Source organism: Dermacentor albipictus, chromosome 8, assembly GCF_038994185.2.
Source record: "Dermacentor albipictus isolate Rhodes 1998 colony chromosome 8, USDA_Dalb.pri_finalv2, whole genome shotgun sequence".
Lineage (NCBI taxonomy): Eukaryota > Metazoa > Arthropoda > Arachnida > Ixodida > Ixodidae > Dermacentor > Dermacentor albipictus.
In genome coordinates, this window is record NC_091828.1 from 13,604,870 (window position 1) to 13,629,483 (window position 24,614).

Here is a 24,614-nt window from a genome sequence, read left to right on the forward strand (position 1 = left end):
AGATTCGGGTATCTTAACGTCCCGGGAAATGCTGACTTTCGTTACTCTATGCCGCTTTTCTGCTTCCTCAATAATATTCAGCTTATGGCCGAGCAACAGAACTGTCCTCTTTAGGGACATCGAGCGTCGCGTTGCTCCACATACTCAAAACCTCCGCTGAATGCTGGTCGCTAGGATTATGACGAAGAATATGTGCGATAAACCTAGGCCTCTCCACGCTACCTTGTCGGCGATCTGCTGCTGGGAAGCTGGAAGGAAAGAAATGCTTCCCCAACGCGACAAGAGGCAACGCCACTGAAAAGAGAAGGAGAAAGTGATTGTGGAGAAGAAAAGGCGCTATTACAGCACAGCGGGTGTCGTGGGCAGCCGTTGGTGGGGTAAATAGAAACGAACGATGAGACGAGGCAAGGGAGAAAGCTGCGCCGGAGCTAACCGGTTGAGTGGTGTCAAACGCTCCGCATGTGGAGAGACGGAGTGAGGAAAGAGACCAGCAGCACTTTTCTTTCGTCTGCCATTCCGTCCCACGCTTTGCGAGAGTCGTCGTATAATGTGGGTCAGGCGTAAAATTGTGTCGGATAACCGGGGTTTTTAATGCATTGTTTCTATGGGGACTTCGCCCGGACTGCGCTGATCCGTCGTAAAACTTGAGTCATCGCAAAACCGGGGGACGTATAACCGGGGTTCCACTGTAATAAAGGGGCCCTGAACCACTTTTTATCGAAGTGGAGAAAGACATTTGAAGTGAAGATATTGTCACACGCTGACGAAGATGTTTTAATTATCGTCGGAAGAAGACGGTGTTCTGGTCTTCACGCGCTGTCAACCATCATGTCAGCTGCTATAATTATTGTAAATATTCTGTAAATACATGTCTGACTGTTTTTAACCCCGTAACATTTTTGGTGGAGGTGGGGGATCTATCAAGATGGATTTACGCAGCGGATGCTCCTTGGCTGCATCTACAATGCCAGCTCAAGGCGAGGATGCTTTGGGTCCGTCGGCACCCACGCCCACTGTCATTCTAGCACAACCCCGCAACCTAGGAACATTTCTGGCACCGACGACACTGATGTTGAAGATTGGCTTCAACTATATGAGTGGGTGAGCACCAGCAACCACTGGGACCAGATCATCATGCTCGCTAATTTGATATTTTACCTCGTGGGCACAGCACGTGTCTGGTTTCAGACCCACAAGGAGGAACTTACTAGCTGGGACATTTGCAGACAGAAACTCAAAGATTTGTTTGGCAAGCCTGTTGGACGTCAGCGCGCCGCCCAAAAAGACCTCGCTTCGTGTGTCCAGACGTGCACTGATTCCTATCTCACGTACATCCAGGATGTGCTCGCTCTGTGCCGCAAAATGGATCTGAAGATGTCCGAACCTGATAAGGTTGCACATGTCATTAAGGGCATAGCAGATGATGCCTCCCATCTCCTTGTCTTCAAGAATTCTTCCACTGTGCAAGCCATCATTACCGAACGCCGGTGGTTTGAATAAGCCAAGAGTCGCCGCATTGCCCAGCCATTTCCCCGCCTTCCCAACACGGCTGCTACGTCCACCTGCGAAGACCTCCGCAGTCTGCCCACACCCAATCGCTCTGATGACATCCTCCATGTCATCCGATGTGAAATACAAGCCGCATCTCCTGTCACGACCCCAACCTATGGCCCCGACAATTGCCAGGCGACCATCTCATTCATACAGTCCGTCGTGCGCCAAGAATTGGCCAACGTTGGCTTGACCAACGTCTGCTCAGTTAATTGGCCTGACTGCATTCCATACAGCACTGGCATATGCACCCGCCACCTGAATGCCCCAACGCGGTATCGCACCGCGGCTGAATGGCGTACTCCAGACGACAGGCCTATATGCTTCACTTATGGCCTTATCGGCCATATTTCACGTCACTGCCGGTCTTCGTGGAATTCGACCCCCTGGTCCTACCACCCATCCCACGACCCTCATGCTGCTCCTCAGTTCGCCCCGCAAACGCAGCCAGCAAATTCTGGCGACACTGCTCTCCTTCGCCACGTCGCTGCTTCTCCCGATCACCTCCATCTCGCCAATCACCATCCCCTAGCTCCTTCCGGCGCACCCTTCCAGAAAACTAAAAGGGGCAGCACCTGGAGGTGATGCTGCCAAACCGACCTGACCCAAAAATCCTCTTTTGACCTTGCCCACATATCGGAACCTCATTAACATGAATGTGGATGGTGTACCTGTTACGACTCTGATTGACACTGGCGCGCACGTATCTGTGATGAATGCTCAGCTTCGGAATCGTCTCAAGAAAATCCTGACTTCTGCCCCTTTGCCTGTGGTTCAAGTCGCCGACGGTGGAACACCAACCGTTATTGGCATGCATCCGGCTCGTATGAGTGGCAGCGGACATCATACTTCTGTTTTATATAATGTACTAGAGCACTGCCCTCACGACCTCATCCTGGGCCTCGACTTCCTGTCTACACATTCCGCTTTGATAGACTATTCTGCTGGTGTTGTGCAACTCGCTCTACCTGCTGCTATTGACCCTCCCGATAGTGCTCCGATACGGCTATGTTCCACAGGGCATGTTCGCCTTTCTCACCGTGCCGTTACCTACATAGGTGTCTCCCCCGTTCCACCAGTACCAGACGGTGACTACATCGTGTCTCCTAATCTGGATGTCCTGCTGTCACAATAACATCGCTTTTCCTCACACCGTCGTTGCCATTTCGGACAACACGTCCTACCTTCCACTTGTGAACTTTGGACTCTGTACACAAGTACTCCCGCATGGAATATCCCTGGTGCAAATAACGCCAGCCAGAGACTACCACATTTCAGCTTTAACTTGTGACAGCTCCTCGTGTTCAACTCCTGCTTCACCCCCTGTCCCTTCAGACTTGGATGCCCTAACAAAAATGATTGCTCCCGACCTTCCTCCCCAGCGTGCTCAAGAACTACGTTGCCTCCTTGCCTCATACTGGGACATATTCGACCTTGGATAACGCCCTCTAGAACAAACATCTGTTGTAAAACATCGAATAAACACCGGTGATGCGAGCCCGATCCATCGGCGACCCTACCACATCTCGCCTACTGAGTGACATATCATCCAACACGAAGTTGACAAGATGCTTTCTCGAGATATCATCGAACCTTCTTGTAGCCCATGGGCATCTCCTGTTGTACTAGTTAAAAAGAAGGACAACAGTTGGTGATTTTGTGTCGATTATTGACACCTCAGCAAGGTAACAAAGAAAGACGTCTATCTGCTACCACGCATTGACAATGCCCTGGATTGCCTGCATGGAGCACAATATTTTTCGTCCATCGACCTTCGCTCCTGCTACTGGCAAATTGCCGTCGATGACATGGGCCGTGAGAAGACAGCTTTTATTACTCCCGATGGCCTGTAGCAGTTCAAAGTGATGCCTTTCGGTTTATGTAATGCCCCGGCCACATTTGAAGGAATGATGGATGCCCTCCTACACGGTTTCAAGTGGTCCATCTGCCTCTGTTACCTGGATGACGTGATCATTTCTTCTCCGACTTTTGCGACACACCTCGAGCACCTGTAGACGATCGTATCTGTTTCTCGTCAGGCGGTGCTCCAACTAAATTCTTCCAAGTACCGCTTCGGTCGTCGTGAAATTTCTGTGCTCGGGCATCTCGTCGATTCTTCTGGTGTATGCCCTGATCAGGATAAAATACGGGCAGTCAAAGACATTCCCGTGCCTACATGTGCCAAGGATGTTCGCAGCTTCTTGGGCCTTTGCTCCTACTTCCGTCGGTTTGTCCAAAATTTTGCGAACGTTGCGTGCCCTCAATCAGGTCCTCAAGAAAGACACTGCATTCATTTGGGGCCCTGAGCAAGCTGGTACTTTCACCGAGCTGATTGGGCTGCTTACGTCCCCGCCCATTCTTGCTCACTTTGATGCGTCAGCTCCAAGAGAAGTCCGTACCGATGCCAGTGGCCACGGTATTGGAGCTATCTTGGCACACAAACAACAAGGGCGCGAATGTGTTATTGCCTATGCCAGCCGCCTTCTTTCCTCTGCGTAGAGCAATTATTCTATCACCGAACACGAGTGTCTGGCTCTCGTTTAGGCAGTGGGTAAATTCCGCCCCTATTTGTACGGCCGCCAATTCACAGTCATCACTGATCACCACGTTCTGTGTTGGCTTTCATCCCTCAAAGATCCTTCAGGGCACCTTGGCTCTGCGCCTCCAAGAATAGAACTATTCAGTTGTATACAAGACCAGCCGGTTACACCAAGATGCGGACTGCTTGTCGCGCCATTCTGTCGACCCTCCTGACGTTTCTGTGGCCGGCATCCCTGTCACCGTTCTCTCTCTGGGTGCTTTTCGCGACATTGGAGCTGAACGTCGGGATGCCTTCTTGCAACACCTTATTCAACGGCTCACTTCAATGAGGCCCGATCCTTCCTTCGCATGTTTGAACTTCAAGATGGTATATTGTACTGCTCTAACATGCGCCCGGATGGCCCTGCCCGACTCTTCGTTTTGCCTGAGCATCTGCGTCAGACTGTTTTCGCCCAGCTTCATGATGTACCATTTGCAGGTCACCTTGGCATGTCATGGATTTATGACCGCATTCGTTGGCGCTTCTTTGGCCTAATCTATACCGTGACATCTGCCGTTATGTCACTGCATGTGATCTTTGTCAACGACGTAAAAAGCCGCCCACACTCCCCGCTGGTTGTCTTCAACCACTTGAAGTACCATCAGAACCATTCTTCCGTATAGGTGTTGATCATTTAGGCCCTTTTCCCTACGTCTGCTTTGGGAAGCAAGTGGATTACTGTAGCAACAGACTACGCCACTCGATATGCAATTACATGGGCTCTTCTGACAAGCTGTGCAACCGATGTCGCTGACTTCCTCCTAGAAAACATCATCCTTCACCGCAGCACTCCTCGACAACTCCTCGCCGACCGAAGCCACTACTTTCTTTCTAAAGTTGTCAATGACATTCTACACTCGTGCGCAACTAAACACAAACTTGCTACTGCTTACCATCCACAAACGAACGGTCTAACCAAGCGCCTTAACCGCACCCTTACTGACATGCTGTCCATGTATGTCTCCGATGACCATCGCGACTGGGACGTTGAGCTGCCGTTCGTTACTTTCGCCTATAATTTGTCTCACCATGATACCGCAGGCTTCTCTCCATTCTTCCTCTTGTTTGGCCACGACCCTACGTTATCTTTCGACACCGTTCTGTCTGCTAGTCTGAATTCCACATCCGAGTACGCCCGTGAAGCCATCCTCAAAGCGCAAGAAGCACGCCATATTGCCCGACGTTGACTTGTAGAGTCGCAGGACAATCAGCGGCACTTATATGATGCCCGCCATCGTGACGTCCATAACACACCGGGTGCCCTGGTTCTCCTTGGGTCGCCGTCGCGATGCGTTGGCCTCTCGGAGAAGTTACTTTCACGCTACTCCGGCCCTTACCGTGTCTTGCGTCAAGTAACTGACGCCACGTACGAAATCGCGCCTCTTGAACGAAGCGTGGCTCAGCATCGCTCCAACATAGTCCACTTCGCGCGTCTTAAGTTGTATCTTTCGCCCGCCTCGTAACCAGCACCGAGCCGGTGCTTCAGCCGCCGGGGGTCATGTGACACGCTGATGAAGAAGATGTTTTAATCATCGTCGGAAGAAGACAATGTTCTGGTCTTCGCGCGCTGTTTACCGTCTTGTCAGCTGCTATAATTATTGTAAATTTTCTGTAAATATACGTCTGACTGTTATAGACGTCTGACTGTGATAGGGGCAGGTGTTTCCATAAAAGCTTTTTTAGAAATTCTTTTAATGTACTTAAAGTCAACACTGATTGGGTGGAGAGATGTCGTGTTTCTGCAGAAATCAGGCATTTGTATTGGCTGAAAAATCACCCCCATTCTTGGCGATATTGTCACGTGGTGGTGACGTTAAGAACACAGTAGCAATACTGTGAAAGACAAAACTAACTTTTATTGGGCAAACCTGTGCCCACAAAACAGGCTACACTTATAGCACAACGATAGCGGCGAACACGGTCGGCAATCGTTGAAAATCTGATCAGCGGGTCAAGCGCGTCGGCTTTTATACAGCAGTCATTGAATGTTCCAGACTAATCGTTGGGACCCGCATGCCTTCTACAATGTTCTACGCCATTCGCGTCAAGCGATGAAATCAGATAACACAAGGTTCGGCGACAACAGACAGCGGATAGAAGCATCGATAACTTTCCAGAAATTTCGGATACATGCAGGCACGTCCCGCGCTGTGCGATAACATTTGTTAGGCGGCTAAACGTGGTCGCCCGATAAAGATGTAGTAGGTGATTGCGTTATCAAGATATTTCGTTACGTTGATGATTACCTGATTTTCTGCAAGAGAACAATTCGATTCCATTGCTACCTCAGTAAATGAACAATTTACACTTTATGGAGGAGAAGTAAAGCTTACCAAGAAATTTCCTCAGCAATGCGTAATTCAGTTTCTAGACATTTTCTTGGTCTTCAAACAAAATCACGTTTGTTGGCAGTACTCCCCAAGATCTTTGAAGCCATTGTTAAACTTTCAATCCAAGCATTCCAAAGTAGTAAAGAACGAAATTGCCACGTCGTGCCTTAAGTCTTTTCTCACCAGATCCTGCATGCACAAAATGAGTGCCAGTTTTAATGCGTAGGTCCGGCGCATATTAGAAGCAGGTTAACCTAGTGTAGCAGTGGCCACTGTGGCTGAACGCCTAAAGTCTGTTTCGAGGGGGACGGACATGACTACAGAAAGCAGTAATAGCAAAAAAAGAGTAGTCGCTGTTCCGTACATTCATTCAGTATCGCACAGGCTTCAAGAAGTTGCAAGTAGATATGATGTTAATGTTGCTTTCACTGCTCCCAATAAGCTAGGTAAGATATGCGCTGCTGTGCAGAGGAAAAGGGAGCAGGTAAAAGGCATAAAAAGAACAGATATTTGTCCAGTGAAGCACAATAAGAACAACAGTTTTACTGACTGTCGTATGGATGTGGTTTATAAAGTTCCCTTTAGCTGTGGCCAGTTCTATTTAGGGAAAACGGGGCGGTGTATCAATCAGTAGCTAATGGAACATAAAAGGTTGTTAACCGGTGGATCATCTTCTAATCTTTCCCTACATTGCCAGGATTGTAACTGCACGCCAGAGTTAGATGAATGCACAATATTGAATGCGCGATATTGATATAAGAATGAAGATATGTGTCTTGTGGTAGAGGCATGGCATATCTATAATGGTGGAAGTGTGTGCATGAGTGAGCCTTCAATTACTTTACGTAAGGAAGAGATTAAGTGCCTTAACAGCTATCTCTCACGTAGACCGGCACATGAACCCAACTGACACGTGGTGATACCATTCCAGAGCTTGTGCAGATGAGTTTTGTGTTTCTTTCTTTTTTTTGCCTCAGTGCTCACTTCACTTGATAGTCGGCGTTCGTGTTGTCCTCTTCTCTTCTCTTGTGTCCTGTCTGCATGCCTCACCTTTTTTGCATAATGAATCGAAGCTACCGGAAACAAGATAGTGGTGGCTGTAAAAAACAGTAGTCTCTTCTCTAAGCATGCCTTGGACACAGCAGCTGCCAGAGTAGAACCCCCCTCCCCTCGGTGCTTTGCGTGTGGCAAAACACAGCATGCTACGTCCCCGCTTTCCTCCCTCGTACGCATGCAAGATTGAGCCGCCATCGTCGGCTCACCTTTGCACGCTTTTGCTCGCACATACAGCATATGGCGTGTGGTGCCGATGTTATTGCTCCTAGATTTTTATACAGAACATCATGGCGATGGCAGAAATACACCTGTAGTGCCCATATTGTTGCTACGGCAATAAAAGTAGGTTGAGGGCGCTGAGAGCAAACTAGATATTAGGGAGAAGTGCGCTGCAGTTGGTATAATGTAAGACTTTTCGAGTCTGTATTTATGCCCATATGGGCAAAGCCTCGGCCATTTTGACCTGTCACGAAAAGCTAATGGTGGATTATGAATGAAAACAGATTGGAATAGTTTTATATTCCGCCATTCTCTCGCCATTCCAGTGTTACATGTATGAAAAGAAAACCTGAATCTGCCAGATATTTTATTACGCTGCAAATGTACTCGTCTTTGTCTATTCCACAAGGTTTATCACTCTAACCCCATGCTCAAGAATCAGCTTATCACCCCACCTTTGTACGTTTCATCCCGTTGTGACCACGGATATAAAGTTTCCGTCCCATTCTCCCGAACGAACAAGTACCGTGATTCTTTTTTACCCCGCACAAGTGTCGACTGGAACCATCTTCCTGCGTCCATCATTCAGATCACAGATATACGTATCTTCATTCAAAACAGCAGTCTACCACGCTATCGCTTAATGTTGTCTGCATACCATTGTCTGTATATTATATTGCTTTGTTATGTACCACTCCTTTCTGTATTGCCTTAGGGCCTTTAAAGTGTGTATAATAAATAAATGAATAAATAAATATTGCACCAGAAGGTTAAGCATAAGGTGCTTTGGAATTGCCCTGGTCTATTATGTAGAAAGGACTTCCAATAAACCTTGTAACTTATAACTCTGGCTTCTCTCTACGGTGTATTGCTGAAGCACATTTCTAGGCACTTCATGCACAATGTTGAGGCATTAAAGAAATATTTGTATATGAGAAAATGTCCTGGGCTACTTTTCGAAATGTTGGACTTACTATTGCAGAATGCATGTTTTTTGTGATTGCTACCACTAATAAAAGATCTACAGGAACTATTACCAAAATTTACATGCACTAGATCGTTTCAGTATCAGGGTAATCTGCTTTAACATTGAGCTTAAGACGTTGCTTAATACAGTTGCAGTATAGTGCTTGTGTTGGTTTATCTGTCGTGGTTTGGAAGTGTGCTCGTATCTTTGTCTTGCATGGTCTGGAGCAGGGGAAAGGGAGGTGAAAACTGCTGTGCACCCAGTTTGGTTGCACTTCCATATTGTAGAACTTCGCATACACCCTCCATTTACCACAAGCAGGTTTGAAGCAGTTCTTCTAATAGTACGGCGCTCTTGAAAATATTTGTCAAATCTGGCCACAGTTTTCATAAGTGGTGTCAGAGAATCATAAGTGCAGTGAAATGTGCGCATCATAAATAATGATTCGTTATAACTGGGTTCATTACAAGCGAGCTCGACTGTAGTAGCAGCCCAATTTACTGTGTTTGTAAATGAAGCAAGTTATTGTCAACTCCACATGAATATCTGCTTTGTTTAGAGAGGAAGGGGCGACAAGCCAAGAGGATGACCAGCGGACGGGCCGAAGAATCACCTAAGAAGCGTCTCAAGAAGCTCGCAGACGATGGGAATTATGCGACCTACCTCAAGAGGCTCAAGTGAGTTAACAGTTTGGCATGAAAGCTATGTTGATTGTCTAAAGTGTGAGGTTGCTACATCAACATGCAATGTTGGCTGACTGCATTTGAATCAGCCTTACAGTGCAGCTGATATATCACTGGTGCCCAATTTTGTTACATGTAAGGCCACGATCATCTCTAAGTGGGGTCAGCTGAGCTCGTTGGTTGGGAATAGCATTACGAAACATTGTTCCAGCCCAAAAATAAACACAGATAAGCAGAGAGGGACAAACAAGAACGGTGGACTTAACTCATCGGTTGGTTGGTCAGTGCACTGATGAAACTGCCTTATTGGTGATGGTCTATGCTTGCTGTCCAAATTGCTAATCCAAATTGCAAATCTTGTCCACATCCAAATTGCATCTGCAAATACATGAAGCTGGTAGCATGTAGGTTTATTTACTTATTTATACATGTACCTACAGCACCTTCTAGGGGCATTGTTGTTGGGGGGCTTTCTATACAAAAAAAACAACGTTATGATACAAAGAAATTGTAAAATACATCATCATCAGCCTGGTTACACCCACTGCAGGGCAAAGGCCTCTCCCGTACTTCTCCAACTACCCCGGTCACATACTAATTGTGGCCACGTTGTCCCTGCAAACTTCTTAATCTCATCTGCCCACCTAACTTTCTGCCGCTCCCTGCTACGCTTCCCTTCCCTTGCAATCCACTCCATAACCCTTAATGACCATCGGTTATCTTCCCTCCTCATTACATGTCCTGCCCATGCTCTTTTCTTTTTCTTGATTTCAACTAAGATGTCATTAACTCACGTTTGTTTCCTCACCCAATCTGCTCTTTTCTTATCCCTTAATGTTACACCTATCATTCTTCTTTCCATAGCTCGTTGCATCCTCCTCAATTTAAGTAGAACCCTTTTCGTAAGCCTCCAGGTTTCTGCCCCGTAGGTGAGTACTGGTAAGACACAGCTATTATAGACTTTTCTCTTGAGGGATAATGGCAACCTGCTGTTCATGATTTGAGAATGCCTGCCAAACGCACTCCAGCCCATTCTTATTCTTCTGATTATTTCAGTCTCATGATCCGGATCGGCGGTCACTACCGCCCTGAGTAGATGTATTCTCTTACCACTTCCAGTGCCTCGCTACCTATGGTAAACTGCTGTTCTCTTCCGATACTGTTAAACATTACTTTAGTTTTTTGCAGATTAATTTTCAGACCCACCCAGGTCAGTGAGCATGCATTGCAATTGGTCCCCTGAGTTACTTAGCAAGACAATATCATCAGCGAATCACAAGTTACTAAGGTATTCTCCATTAACTTTTATCCCCAATTCTTCCCAATCCAGGTCTCTGAATACCTCCTGTAAACACGCTGTGAATAGCATTGGAGAGATCGTATCTCCCTGCCCGACGCCTTTCTTTATTGGGATTTTGTTGCTTTCTTTATGGAGGACTCGGTGGCTGTAGAGCCGCTATGAATATCTTTCAGTATTTTTACATAGGGTTCGTCTACGCCCTGATTCCGTAATGCCTCCATGACTGTTGAGGTTTCGACTGAATTAAACGCTTTCTCGTAATCAATGAAAGCTATATATAAGGGTTGGTTATATTCCGCACATTTCTCTATGACCTGATTGATAGTGTGAATATGGTCTATTGTTGAGTAGCCTTTACGGAATCTTGCCTGGTCCTTTGATCGACAGAAGTCTAAGGTGTTCCTGATTCTATTTGCGATTACCTTAGTAAATAGTTTGTAGGCAACTGACAGTAAGCTGATCGGTCTATAATTTTTCTAGTCTTTGGCATCCCCTTTCTTATGGATTAGGATTATGTTAGCGTTCTTCCAAGATTCCGGTACACTCGAAGTTATGAAGCATTGCGTATACAGGGTGGCCAGTTTTTCTAGAACAATCTGCCCACCATCCTTCAACAAATCTGCTGTTACTTGATCCTCCCCAGCTGCCTTCCCCTTTTGCATAGCTCCCAAGGCTTTCTTTACTTCTCCCGGCATTGCTTGTGGGATTTCAAATTCCTGTGGACTATTCTTTCTTTCATTATCTTCATGGATGCCACTAGTACTGTATAAATCTCTATAGAACTCCTCAGCCACTTGATCTCATCCTTATTAGTAATGATATTGCCAACTTTGTCTCCTAACGCGTACATATGATTCTTGCCAATTCCTGTTTCTTCTTCACTGCTTTTAGGCTTCCTCTGTTTCTGAGAGCATGTTCAATTCTATCCATATTATAATTCCTTATGTCAGCTGTCTTACGCTTGTTGATTAACTTCGAAAGTTCTGCCAGTTCTATTCTAGCTGTAGAGATAGAGGCTTTCATACATTGGCGTTTCTTGATCAGATCTTTCGTCTCCTGCGATAGCTTACTATTATCCTGTATAACGGAGTTACCACCGACTTCTATTGCACACTCCTTAATGATGCCCTCAAGATTGTCATTCATTGCTTCAACACTAAGGTCCTCTTCCTGAGTTAAAGCCGAATACCTGTTCTGTAGCTTGGTCTGGAATTCTTCTATTTTCCCTCTTGCCGCTAACTCATTGATCGGCTTCTTATGTACCAGTTTCTTCCGTTCCCTCCTCAGGTCTAGGCTAATTCGAGTTCTTACCATGCCATGGTCACTGCAGCGCAGCTTGCTGAACACGTCCATATCTTGTATGATGCCAGGGCCAGCGCAGAGTATAAGGTCTATTTCATTTCTAGTCTCGCCATTCGGGCTCCTCCACATCCACTTTCAGCTATCCCGCTTGCGGAAGAAGGTGCAGATTGAAGCAGAAGTGCAGAAGAAGGTGTACATTGTGCAGTAAAAGTGAACAATTTAACAGCATACAATAGATGATACAACATACGCTGGCAGGACAGTTGCCCTTGACATCAAAAACCATTGTGAAAAAAGCAGCACTAAGTCAAGACATGCTCTTTTAAAAATGAACGAAATGCTTTGTGTAGTGTGGTAACAATCTACGCCGGGAAGCTGTTCTACTCATGTGTTGCTTTTGAAAAAAAATGCAAATTTAAACGCATTAGTTCGACACATATATTCGCATACTTTCAAAGAATGGTCCCTTCGTGATGACATGTAACTGGGTGACTGTATGTAGTTTTGTTTATTGATCCCCGTTTTTATCATCATCATCATCATCATTTATTTTCCTTTAGAGGACCCCTGTCGGGGTACTTCATAAGAGGGAGGATTACAGAAGCTAAGAATAGAAACAAAGATATGGTTACAATTTCCTACAAAACTCAGCCTGTGGATTCGTATGAGAACAGAAAATGAACAAAAAAAAAGAGAGAAAAAAAAGAGCGAGAAAAAAGAAGGCCAAGAGGCACACTGAATAGAATGCAAAAGCAAGTCAGCAGAACAGTCACAATGTGAGATGGCAAATGCAAAAGAATGAAGATACAGTACGGTCATTATAAGGTTAGGGTTTGAGGTGACCAGTAAGCAGCTGTTTGAAGATAATGGGCTTACGCTTATTGACAACTCTATCTGGTAAATTATTCCACTCTGCAATGGCGCTAGGCAAAAATGATTTATTAAAGGAAAATGTTGAACCATGCGAGCGCTGGATGCTGCAAGAGTTAAAAAGGCGACGAGATGTACAGGTTGGTGGGATTAGAAGCTTTCCATGCAGTTCAGGGAAGTTATAATAAAGTAGTTGGAAAAGGCACAGTTTTGCAATTTTACGATGCAACACCAATGGTTCGAATCCTAGAGATGATTTAATCCCACTGACACCTTCTTCACGGCTGTACCTGGAAGTGATGAATCTAGCAGCACGATCTTGTATTGATTCTAATATATTAATTACCTAAGTAAGCTTGGTGATGGCTCGAAATAGCTGAGGCCTATTCAAGTTTACTTTGAATGAAAGTTTCATAAGCTAGTTTTCTTGTGGATTAGGGGCACAGTGCAAGGGTACATCTGACGTAACCAAGTGATTTAGTGGTGTCGGTAGCTCATTTTGTTATATGGTCGGACCAGGTCAACTTGCTATTAATAGTGATACCGAGATAGCGATACGATTCAACGGTGGAGAGGGCTGTCGAGTTTAAAAAGTATGGGTGATCCTTGTTAGTGTGTTTACGGGATTCCTGCATAACTTTACATTGGGAGATGTTAAGTTTCATTAAAGAGTTGGAACACCAGGTTTTTAATAAATGTAAGTCTTTTTGGAGCATTGCATGCTCGGTTAGGTCTGTAATACGACGATAGATTACACAGTGATCTGCAAAAAGTCGGATATTGTATGATATGCCTTTAGGAAGGTCATTTGTGAAGATGAGAAAGAGAAGGAAACCAAGGAAGGACCCCTGTGGTACTCCGGATATGACAACTAGCAGTGGTTGAACAATGATTTCTGACAGCTCTGTACTGGAATTGATTAGTAAAAGCTACAGATCCATGACAGTTAGTTGTTTAATACGTTATAGAAGAGATCTAATAATCTGAGATATTTATGCCTTAATGAAAATGATGGCCATCCCAATGCTTTGACAATTTTGCTTGAGCTTCTGGTGAAGTTGTAATTGCTCGTTACAAACCGGGCGGCATGTTTCTGGATACGCTCCAGTTCATAAATATTTGCACCAGTTTCTAAGTCCCAGGCGTTGCAGACGTATTCCAAAATTGGGCATACATTTGATACGTAGAGAATGTTTTGAAGAACAGAAGGTGCTTTCCTGAAATTATGTGGTAGAAAGTTTAGCATGCGACTGGCTTTTGCTGATACCTTATGAATATGGTCATTGCAGGAAAGTGTGCTGTTAATGACAACCCCTAGGTACGAATATTCCGTAGCAACACGTAGCAATATCTGTTCCATGCTGTAATCTGTAAGTAGAGGCTGCTTTCTTTTTGTAAACTTAAGTACACTTCACTTTCACACGTGGAGCTTTCATTTTCCATTTGGCACACCACTTTATTATTGAGTTGATGTCATTTTGCAGTTATTTGGAATCCTTCGTGCACCTAATTTTGTGAGATATGCAGCAGTTATCTGCATACAACCTGATATGACTGGCCACACATTGAGCAAGATCATTGATATAAATAAAAAAAAGAAGTGGCCCCAGAACTGAGCCGTGTGGCACCCCCACTGAGACGGACACATGTGATCTGATCATGATGCACCATCAAGGACGGTGCATTGTTTTTGGCATAAAAGATAGGCTTGTAACCATGCTAGTGTGTTAGGAGATATGTTAAGGCACGATAACTTTAGAAAAAGGAGCGAGTGTGTTACAGTGTCAAAGGCCTTGCTGAAATTGAGGAAAATGCAATCCATTTGGCTACCAGACTTTAACGTTCTGGTGATGTCATCTGTAGATTCTATAAGTTGTGTGTTGCAGGAAATTTTTTTTCTAAAACCATACCCTGTCAGACAGAAAAATTTATTAGCCTGAAGGTGGTTTATTAATCCTTTAACCACCAATTTAACTTCTGAAAAAGGTGCCAAAATCATCAATTTCTTTTAAGTAGTCCTAATTTTTTCCATGCAATTCTGATTCTGAAAATATATTACATCATTGATTTCTGTCTAGAATTAGCACAGAAATTAAAAAAGCAAAGAACTGCTGTTGAAGACAGCTTTCCCTCAATGCATGTCATGGTAATGGGTCAGAACGCACTGAAAGTCCAAGTATTTATTTGATGGAATGCACGGTAACACACTGGAAAGTGCACAGGCGTTGCTTTGTCTATCAAAAGCTTTCGTGTTTAATAGTCGCTCTTTGTGTGGTAGATTTCAAAGCATGGTGTCACACAAAGCCCGACTTGGCAGTCCTCGCACCACATTCGAATTTTCTTGCACAGCTTCTTTGATGTGTCCTTCGAATGGGCAGGTGTGCAGACAACACATCTCCACGTTGTCTCCTGCTTTTTTTGGTGTTGGTGGAATTTTTCTTGGAAAGTGTCGGCCTTTGAGCCTTATCAGAGATAAGTTGGATCTGCAACCTGTTCCGGCCAGAGTGTGGAGGCACTTCTCCAGTACTAAGTCCACAAGTCGTGCGTGGAAATTCAAATGGCTCAGTCTTCCTCCTGACTTCTTGTACAGACAAAAGGCATTGAAAATAGCGATGTCAAGGAAGTGGTGAAATAGTGTCTTGTAATATGCCCTTTGTACAACGATGGATAGTATGACAGGTTTTGGTCCGACCAGTCGACGCCACCCATTGTGTAGTTGTAGTCGAGAGCAATCGGGGGGGGGGGGGGCTTAGAAATTTGCACATTCCTGCAATTGTCAACATCTTGCATTGCAGGTGAATGAATGGAGCTTAGAAAAGTCACAAGCTTTTTGTCTCTCCATTGGAGGGTGAGGAATATCCCACATTGAAAGGTGGCAATTCCACCTTTTTTCAAACTGGTGTTTTTGAACGGAGGCATGACCTTTCTTCCAGGACAAGCTGTTCCATAGACATTGGTTTTCCACTTGAGAAGAATGTTGGCTAGTTCCGGTGAATAGTAGTAGTTCTCATCCGTCAAGGTGTGCTAACCCTTGTCAAGAAAGGGCTCCATTAGGTCCATCATCACCTTGGTACCCATGGCTTCATTGCCCGCCATGTCTACTGTCCCCTTGCCAATGTAGACTATCAAATTGCAGATGTAGCCGCTTGAAGATTCACACCATAGAAAGAATGTCAGGCTAAATCTTGCACGTTTCAGTGGAAGATACTGCTTCCGTGTTAATCTTCCGTTGAAAAGCAAGAGGCTCTCATCAACGGACACATCCTGTTCTGGCACATAGGCAGCAAGGAATGCCTCGTTCAGCCTTGTGATAACGGGCCACAGCTTCTATAGCCTGGGGTGCAGATGGGTAGTATCATCCAAGGTTTTAAAGTTGGTGAAATGAAGGCAGCACATCAACACGTTGAAACGGTTCCTGCTCATGGTCTTCCTGAACACTGTTGTCTCCAAAACTTCCTTTGTTGACCAGTACATCTCAACTTGAGATTTGCCGACAATACCCTGCTATATTATCAGCACAAATAAGACCATAATCTCATCGTGGTCTACTGGTTTTCATGTAGAACCCTCAGCAGCAAAGTACGCTACCACATAATGATTCGTGTCCGTGACCATTAGGTCAATGGTGCCTAACCAGCCGAGAATGTCATTCTTGTCAGTGGGCTGCCGCAAGATACCGGGCACTGAAGAGAAGGGAAACTGCAGAGGCTCAGGTGGCAGGTTATCGGTGTTCACGTGCTGCACACACGTGCACTGCTCAGTGCCACACCATCGCTCTCGTTGTCATCTGAAGCAATGTCCAGGGTAAAGACAATGTCCGAGTCACAGCCCAACACATTTTAATAACTACAACATCATGATCACTAATTCCCGGCACTGTAACAACAGAAGATGTAAGGCTTTGGTCATTGCAAAAGAACAAGTGTAACACGTTTGCTCTGGACTTGCAGACCCTCGTAGGGGTGGTCACAAGGTGATATAACTGATGAACATTAGCAGTTTGCTTGATAGCTCTATTCAGCAATGACTCACTTTGGACTGCCGGTATGAATGAGGTCCACACCACATCTGGCAGGTTAAAATCAATGGCAAGAATAAATTTCTCAACATAAGTTATGTCAAGAGTTCACAAAATATTTGTCACATATTTGTCAAATTGTTTATCAAGTTCAGCTCACACTTGGGGAGTGAAAAACACCTGAGAGCATTTCAGCTTATTGGGCCAGGTTTGGCATTCGTGTCTAAGTGGCTCAGGAATAACTTTTTTTCATACTGTGCCATGCCCCACAACATTGAAAAAGGACTTTCATCCTAGCATTGAATAATGATTGGCAACCTAATAAGTCGAAAATCTGTGCGGTCATTGGAAGGACGTATCTCTTGGTGCCGACCTTTTCTTTAGAAGTTGCAACAGTGATTCCATGTTAATAAGCCTGTCAGCAGCTGTGTTCCATAGCACACCAAGAACCTTCGTAGGAACCACTGCTGGAATGGAGTCCAATTCATCAGCAATGTGCCGTCTTAGTTCAGTTCAGTTTCATTACCTTAAAGGCCCCTTTCTGGGGGGCATTACATAAGAGGTGGTTTTTTTTATTTATATAATGAACATGCAAGAAAGGTTAATTAACATTTGATGATCACAAACACAATCGTGAAAAGTAAATGTTGAAGCAATGATGGCGATGTTCTGGAAAAGGCTGTTCCTGTCTGTAGCTGCTTGACAAAAGAACGAGGCGGAAAAAGTAGTAGTGCGCGATGATGGGCGGGTGAGATATGCGTGTTGCAGCTGTTATATAAGGTGGCTTATTTAGTGAAGAATGAAATATTTAATGATAAAGGGCGAGACTGTCAATGTGGCGACGCAATGAAAAGGGCTGTAATTCAGATTTAGCTTTCAAAGGTGAAATGCTGATGTCATACAAATATGAAGAGTGAATGAATCTAGTGGTGTGATTTTGAACTACTTCTAATGCTTTAATAAAAACTCATTGTGTGGGCTCCAGACAGCAGATAAATATTGTAATTTTGGTCTGATTAGTGACTTATACAGAGCAGTTTTACATTTGGGGGGGCAAGGCAGAGATGGCACTTTAGAAAATGGAGCACTTTATTTGAAGCTGAAATGATGTTACTAATGTGGGTACGCCATGATAAATGATAAGACAAAGTTACTCCTAGACATTTTTAGCATGGTACTAATTCAATAGGGGTGTTAGCGATGGAATACAGGAAGTGATGGACTATGGCAATGAGAAAAGGACACAAGTTTGTGTTCAGTAGGATTGAGGGACATTAGCCAGTTGTCACACCAATTAAGTATGCTGTTAATATTTTCCTGAAGAGCAAGTTGATCATGAACATTACTAATAGTGTGGTAAATGACACAGTCATAGGCGAACATTTGAATACTGCAAGAAACATGCTTGGATTAATTGTTAACATATATTAGGAATAAAAGAAGACCGAGGACAGTTCTTTGTGGCACACCTGGCATGACCAGAGGGGTGTTAGGCAGGTGGCTATTAACAAAGACTGATTGAGAACAATTTGTTAGAAGTCGTTCAATCCATTGAAGAATGTTAGGATGTAGGTTGAGCTGTGAAAGTTTTTGTAAAAGATGGCGATGTGGAACTTTATCGAAAGCTTTCGCATAATCTAGAAAGATGGCATCAGTCTGCATGTTACGGTCAAGGTTAGTGTACATGTCATGAAGGAAAAGCGCTAATTGCGTTTTGCAGGAGAGGCCTTTATGAAAGCCGTGTTGTGAAGGGTGGAAGAAATCGCATGAGTCCAAAAAGTTCATAATTTCATCATTAGTGGACCATTTTTTGCAGCTTCATGCCCGCTTTGCTAAAGATGAGATTTGCTTCCTTATAGAGACCAAAAGCTTCTTTTAAACATGGAACTCCTGTGGTGAGATTGTCAGCAAGTACCATTGCACTTGATCTCAGCACAGAATTGATGGGCTTGAAATGATACTGAAGCATCGCTGTCAAGAGGAACGGACTTGCTGTAGTTCCGAATGGCACTCCACTATTTTCGGCACTGGTTTATTGGCATTGCTGTGCTGTCAAAACTATAAAAATTTCAAGGCATTAAAAAAATACTATGGGGTTTTATGTGCCAAAACCACTTTCTAATTATGAAGCACGCCAAATGGGGGGCTTCGGAAATTTGGACCACCTGGGTTTTTTTAACGTGCACCTATATCTAAGTACAGTGGAACCCCGGTTATATGTCCCCCGGTTTTGTGATGACCCGGGTGTTACAACGGATTAGTGCAGCCCCAGCGAAGTCTCCATAGAAGCAATGCATTAAAAACCCCGGTTATCCGCCGCAATTTTATGCCTGACCCATGTCATATGACGACCCTCGCGAAGCGTGGGACGGAATGGCAGACGAAAGAAAAGTGCTGCTGGTCTCTTTTCTCACTCCGTCTCTGCACATGTTTGACACCACTCAACCGGTTAGCTCCGGCGCAGCTTTCTTCCTTGCCTCGTCTCATCGTTCGTTTCTATTTCCCCCACCAATGGCCGGCCACGACACCCGCTGTGCTGTAATAGCGCCTTTTCTTCTCCACAATCACTTTCTCCTTCTCTTTTCGGTGGCGTTGATCTCGTCGGGTTGGGGAAGCGTTTGTCTCCTTCCAGCTTCCCAGCAGCAGACCACCGACAAGGTAGCACAGAGAGGCCTAGGTTTATCGCACATGTTCTTCGTCCTAATACTAGTGACCAGCGTTCAATGGGTGTTTTGAGTTATGTGGAGAAACGCAACACACGATGTCCCGAAATCGGACATTTCTGTCGCTCGGTGATAAGCTGAATAATATCGAGGAAGCGGAAAAGCTGCATGGGCATGGAGACACGAAAGCCAGCATTGCCCAGGACCTCAAGATACCCGAATATTCGCTGAAGACGATCCTGGCAAACAAAGCGATGATATTGCAGAATGCCAACAAGTTCAGGTTCAAGCGGAAAGCGGCAAAAGAAGGACAGCATGAGAAGTTAGAAAAAGTTCTCGTCAAGTGCCTGCATCAAGTACAGAGCTCTGTGATCAACATTCACGGTGCCATTCTAAAAGAAAAGGCGAACCTTGTGGCATTGCGTCTGGGCATCGACGACTTTCACGCAAAGAACAGGTGGCTGGATCGCTTTAAAGAAAGAAACAGGATTGTGTACAGCCGCTCCTGCGGAGAAAGCACTTCTATGAACGTTTCTATGGTGAACAAGTGGATGGAGTCGCTGCTGGAGATGATTGCTGCATACAAGCCCTGCGACATTTTTAATGCCGATAAGAGCGGTATTTTTTACCATACGCAGCCCAAGCAAACCCTTTCATTTAAAGGTGGCAGCTGTCATGGTGGCAAGCATAGTAAAGAGCGTGTGACGGCGCTATTCTGTGCTAACGAGGGCGGTTCCGAGAGGCTGCCCGTGCTCGTTGGAAAGATTGCAAAGCCACGGTGCTTTAAGAATGTGACGCTGCCGTTCAGCTACAACTTCAACAAAAAGGCGTGGATGACATCTGCGCTCTTCAGAAATTTTTTGTAGCAGCTGGATAACAAAATGGGTGCTGAGGCAAGGAAAATATTGCTTTTCGTGGACAACACACCATGCCACCCACCCGATACGTCCAGCCTGAAGAACATAAACGTTGTTTTTGTTTCCGCCCAACTGCACAAGCTGGGTGTAAGTGCGTCAAGCAAGTGTACCGGAAGCAGTTAGTGCAGCGTCGGCTGGTGGCTATGGAGCGCAGCGAGTCGGAAAAAAAGATCACTGTACTCGATGCCATGCATTTTATTGCCAGTTCGTGGAATGCAGTGTCGCAAAGCACAATCACTAACTCGTTCAAGCACTGTGGCTTTAAGCGAGAGACCGCCTTCTCTGCTGGGGATGCAGCAACCTGAATGCAGGCTTCGCCGACGACGATTTCGAGGGTTTAAACCTCACCATGACCCGCCAAGTACGTGGAGGCCGACGAGAACGTTATGATCTGCGGCGAGGTGTCGCTGGATGACACCATTGAGGAGGCTTTGCCTAGTGCCGACACTGCTGCGACATCGGACGAGGACAATGACGCCGCCACAGATGCCGTGCCTGTGCCTACCACGTTCCCCCCGAGGTGCTATGGCACATAGACGGCATCCAGAACTTCTTCTGTTCACACGATGCCACAGAGGACCTTCTTTTGGACGGTGCCCAACTCGAGCGAAAGCACTTAATTCACGGATCAAACAAGGTCCTAAAGAAACTTACCGACTTCTTTTAAAGTTCGCGCCGGCTTGCGGGAATCGCGGCAGTGGAGTGCCGTAAAGGTTCGTTTGAATAAAGCATGATTGGTACCTGTACTGCAGCATTAATTCTTATCCCATTTACTTTTTTGGTAAGTTGGGTTTCCAAGCCCTACAGAGAATGTTAGTAGTTTACATTGAAGTTTCTCGTGAATCCGTCGCGCGAAATAAGTAGTATTCTTATAGGCATAATTTATGTTCAGATTTTACGGCGCTCGCATTTTGCGATGCTTTTTAGTACTCTGGACCCCTGGTCATACCTCGCTGCCGGGTAACGAACGCGCACATGCCGTTGCCCGAGAAATTTCCTTCCGGGCGACTTGGCGTGGTGAGGCGACTAGTTCAGAGTGGGGAGATCCCTTGCTCCATTACAAAGACATACTCCGTCATTATACACGCATTTGTCGCACCCACGCCGCACCACCGCCGACCTTCTCACGGGAGGAAGCAGTGGCATTACTCCAGTTACAAACCGCACCTTTCGAAATGTTATCTCTCAATAAATTCTACTCACACTGTTATGCAGATTGTTGCCCTGGCTGTGGCAGCTTGCCCACAATCTTCCACGTCATGATTGAGTGCACTGCAAACCTCTTTCCTCCCTTGGCAACTCTCCTTTACCCCCTACACAACAAAGAGCTGTGGGACGATGCCCTCCGCGACGGACCTCCCGAGGTCATCTGAGCTGTGATACAACGGGCTCGAAAAATCGCCGGAATCATCTTAGGGCCCTGGACTGAGGGTTCCTCCCACACTGCTCTCGCCATTCAAATATTATTAATAAAGATGTTTTACCCTCTTAGCGCTCCCGAGAAAGTCGTATAATCGGGATTCCAGTGTACATCGGGTGTTCACGAGTTTCGCCTGCATCGGCTGCGTTGCCGGGATTCAATCCCGCGACGTCATGCTTAGCAGCCCAACACCATAGCCCCTAAGCAACCCTGTGGGTAAATCGCAAGGCGTAGCTCTTGAATGATGATTTGAAGAAATGCCTTTTGTACATCAGCAGTAACTTCAATCTTGTGCAGTCTGAAATTCATAAGCGTTTTAACCATGTGATTGTTGATCTTGGGCCCTCTTTCTAATACCGTATATACCTACGCGTGTAATGGAGCCACCCTTTTCTTTTTTCCAGAAAGGTAATGTGAATTTGGAGGGAGAGCTCATTACGCGGGAGAAAAATAAAATTTCGACAGATTTATAACAGTTGAAAATTCGTATCACGATGTAATAAGAAACTCGCTATTAAAGCCTTACCTTTTTAGTAAATGTATGTACGCAATATAAATGTACAGGGTGTCTACCAATCGGGAAAACCGGGGAAACTGGGAATTCTCTGGGATTTTGTATAGTCTGAATACGGAAAACTCAGGGAATTTATGCTTCTATCAGGGAAAATTAGCTGTAAATTTATTGAAAGGGAACGAAAGTTGCGGTAATGCTGGCTCGAGTAACAAAGAGAAATCGTAATGAATCTACTTTGACGCCATGTCGTCGGCTGGAGGAGGTGCCAGTGTACAGTCAACGACCGACTTTCCGGACGCCCGATAATTATGACAGCTTCGAGGCACCACCACGTACCCCATAAAGTCAACGTCTGACGTTTTGGACGCAAGAACCCTTCGCCGTCTGATTTTCCGGACTTTTTGCCGGGACCAAGGTCCGAAATGGCATTAAACATAGCCACCACCGCAGCCATATTGATTACTTTGCTGCCTCGAAGGGTGCTCTCGCACGCAGATCCGCTTGCAACCGTAGCCACCATCGCGGCAGTGCTAGGCCCAGCTGAGTTGACGTTCGCTGTTAAGCATCTTGCTGTTCGGTGCTGTGTTTTCATTGAAAGTATTCGCCACTGTCAACAATGCGACTCCACCTTAGTGGTCCTCGCTGTTAGCTTCGAAGCTCGGAAAGCACGGCGCGTTGCATAAGGCAGGTTCCTGAAAGGTACCTTTGCCTTAGTACAGTAGTGTTACGTAGTGAAGCATACGCAAAAGTATTGCAGTTAAGCATAAAAAGCGTCGGAAGGGGCAATTGTCACGAGACGCAGTATGTATTCCTTAATTGTACATGCATACACTCACCATCTCCTGTCACAGTACGAGCACTGATATGTCTAAAAAGTGTACTGGCACGCACTCGGAGCTTTTTCGCATGTGCTCGTGGCAATTTGAGCCCTTAGAGGGAACCTGAAACGATTTTGTATAAACGTACTGAGTCGATAGAGTTCGTCTTTCTTATCATTAATTGACGCAGCTAAGTGCTCCGCGTAAAGCGTGTAATTTATTACAAAGCTTTTAAAATGTACACCGCTGCCGATCGCAGCACACTGCTCGGTGGAATTTTCAGCAGCCCCTACCCGTATGTCGTAAATCACCAAATTGACATCAGTAGGGCGAGCTATCCGATTGGCTGCCCAGGGCGCGTCATCGATAATTTTTCCATCTTTATGGTGAACGAATGATGTTCGTAATAGTTGCAATGTTAATTTGTTTCTGAAAAAGAAAGTAACAGAAAGGGAATGCATAAGAATCTCTCACTACACTTAAGCACTTTCGGCACACAGCAAGTGTCGTCTGCTTGTGTTACAATGTGCTCCATATTGACTAGGGCTCCACGCAGGGTGTCTACCAACCGGGGAAACCGGGAATTCTCAGGGAATTTGAATAGTCTGGAAATACTCTGGGAAAAATCAAGGAATTTGTGCTTCTATCTATCAGGGAAAATTAGCTGTAATCTTATTGAACGGGAACGAAAGTCGTGTTAGAACGACTTTTTTGTTAGAAGTCGTATTAGAAAAATCAGAACGAAAGTTGTGTTAGAAAAATCAGACATCCACCCGAACGGGTGGATGTCTGATTTTTCCTTTATTCATTATTTCTCTCCACCTTGCGGGTTTCTGCAGAACTACTATGTCAAACACTTGCCTTTGCCTCGCGTTGTCGACAAATTCGACTTAGCCCTGCCATCTGCTAGCCGCCTGGTTAGCTCAGATGGTAGAGCGGCTGCCCCGGAAAGGCGGTGGTCCCGGGTTCGAGTCCCGGACCAGGACTAATTTTTCTTCAACTATGAGGCTTTTCTTTCGAGGAACCTGTATGGGTTTCCTTTGTAGCAATTGCTACGAACGGGTGGATGTCTGATTTTCCCTTTATTCGAAAGTCGTGTTAATTCTGGCTCCAGTAACTGAAGAATCGCAAAGAATCGTCACTGACGCCGTGTCATCGGCACGAGGTATTGCCAGAGTAGTTAACAGCCGATTTTTCGGACATGCCCGATAATTTGCACGGCTTCGCGGCACCACCACGTACTCCATAGAGTCAATGTATACCGCTGCCATTTTGATTATCTCGCCGCCTCAAACCGGTGCTCTCGCACGCAGATCCGCTGGCAGCTGTAGCCACCACCGGGCAACGTTAGGCCTAGCTGCTTCTACGTTCGCTAGCTTCTTGCCGTGTTTTTCATTGAAAGAAT

General features: G+C 45.5%; 1 protein-coding gene across 4 annotated transcripts in view; it reads left to right on the top strand.

Moving 5' to 3' along the window:
• Positions 1-24,614, top strand: part of LOC139048620 (DNA excision repair protein ERCC-6-like) — a 374,291-nt gene that overhangs the window by 108,226 nt on the left and 241,451 nt on the right. For all 4 annotated transcript variants that reach the window (XM_070523067.1, XM_070523070.1, XM_070523068.1 and 1 more), the window contains exon 6: positions 9,264-9,381. In XM_070523067.1, coding sequence (XP_070379168.1) covers positions 9,264-9,381 — 118 coding nt within the window. The remainder of the gene's footprint in view (positions 1-9,263; positions 9,382-24,614) is intronic.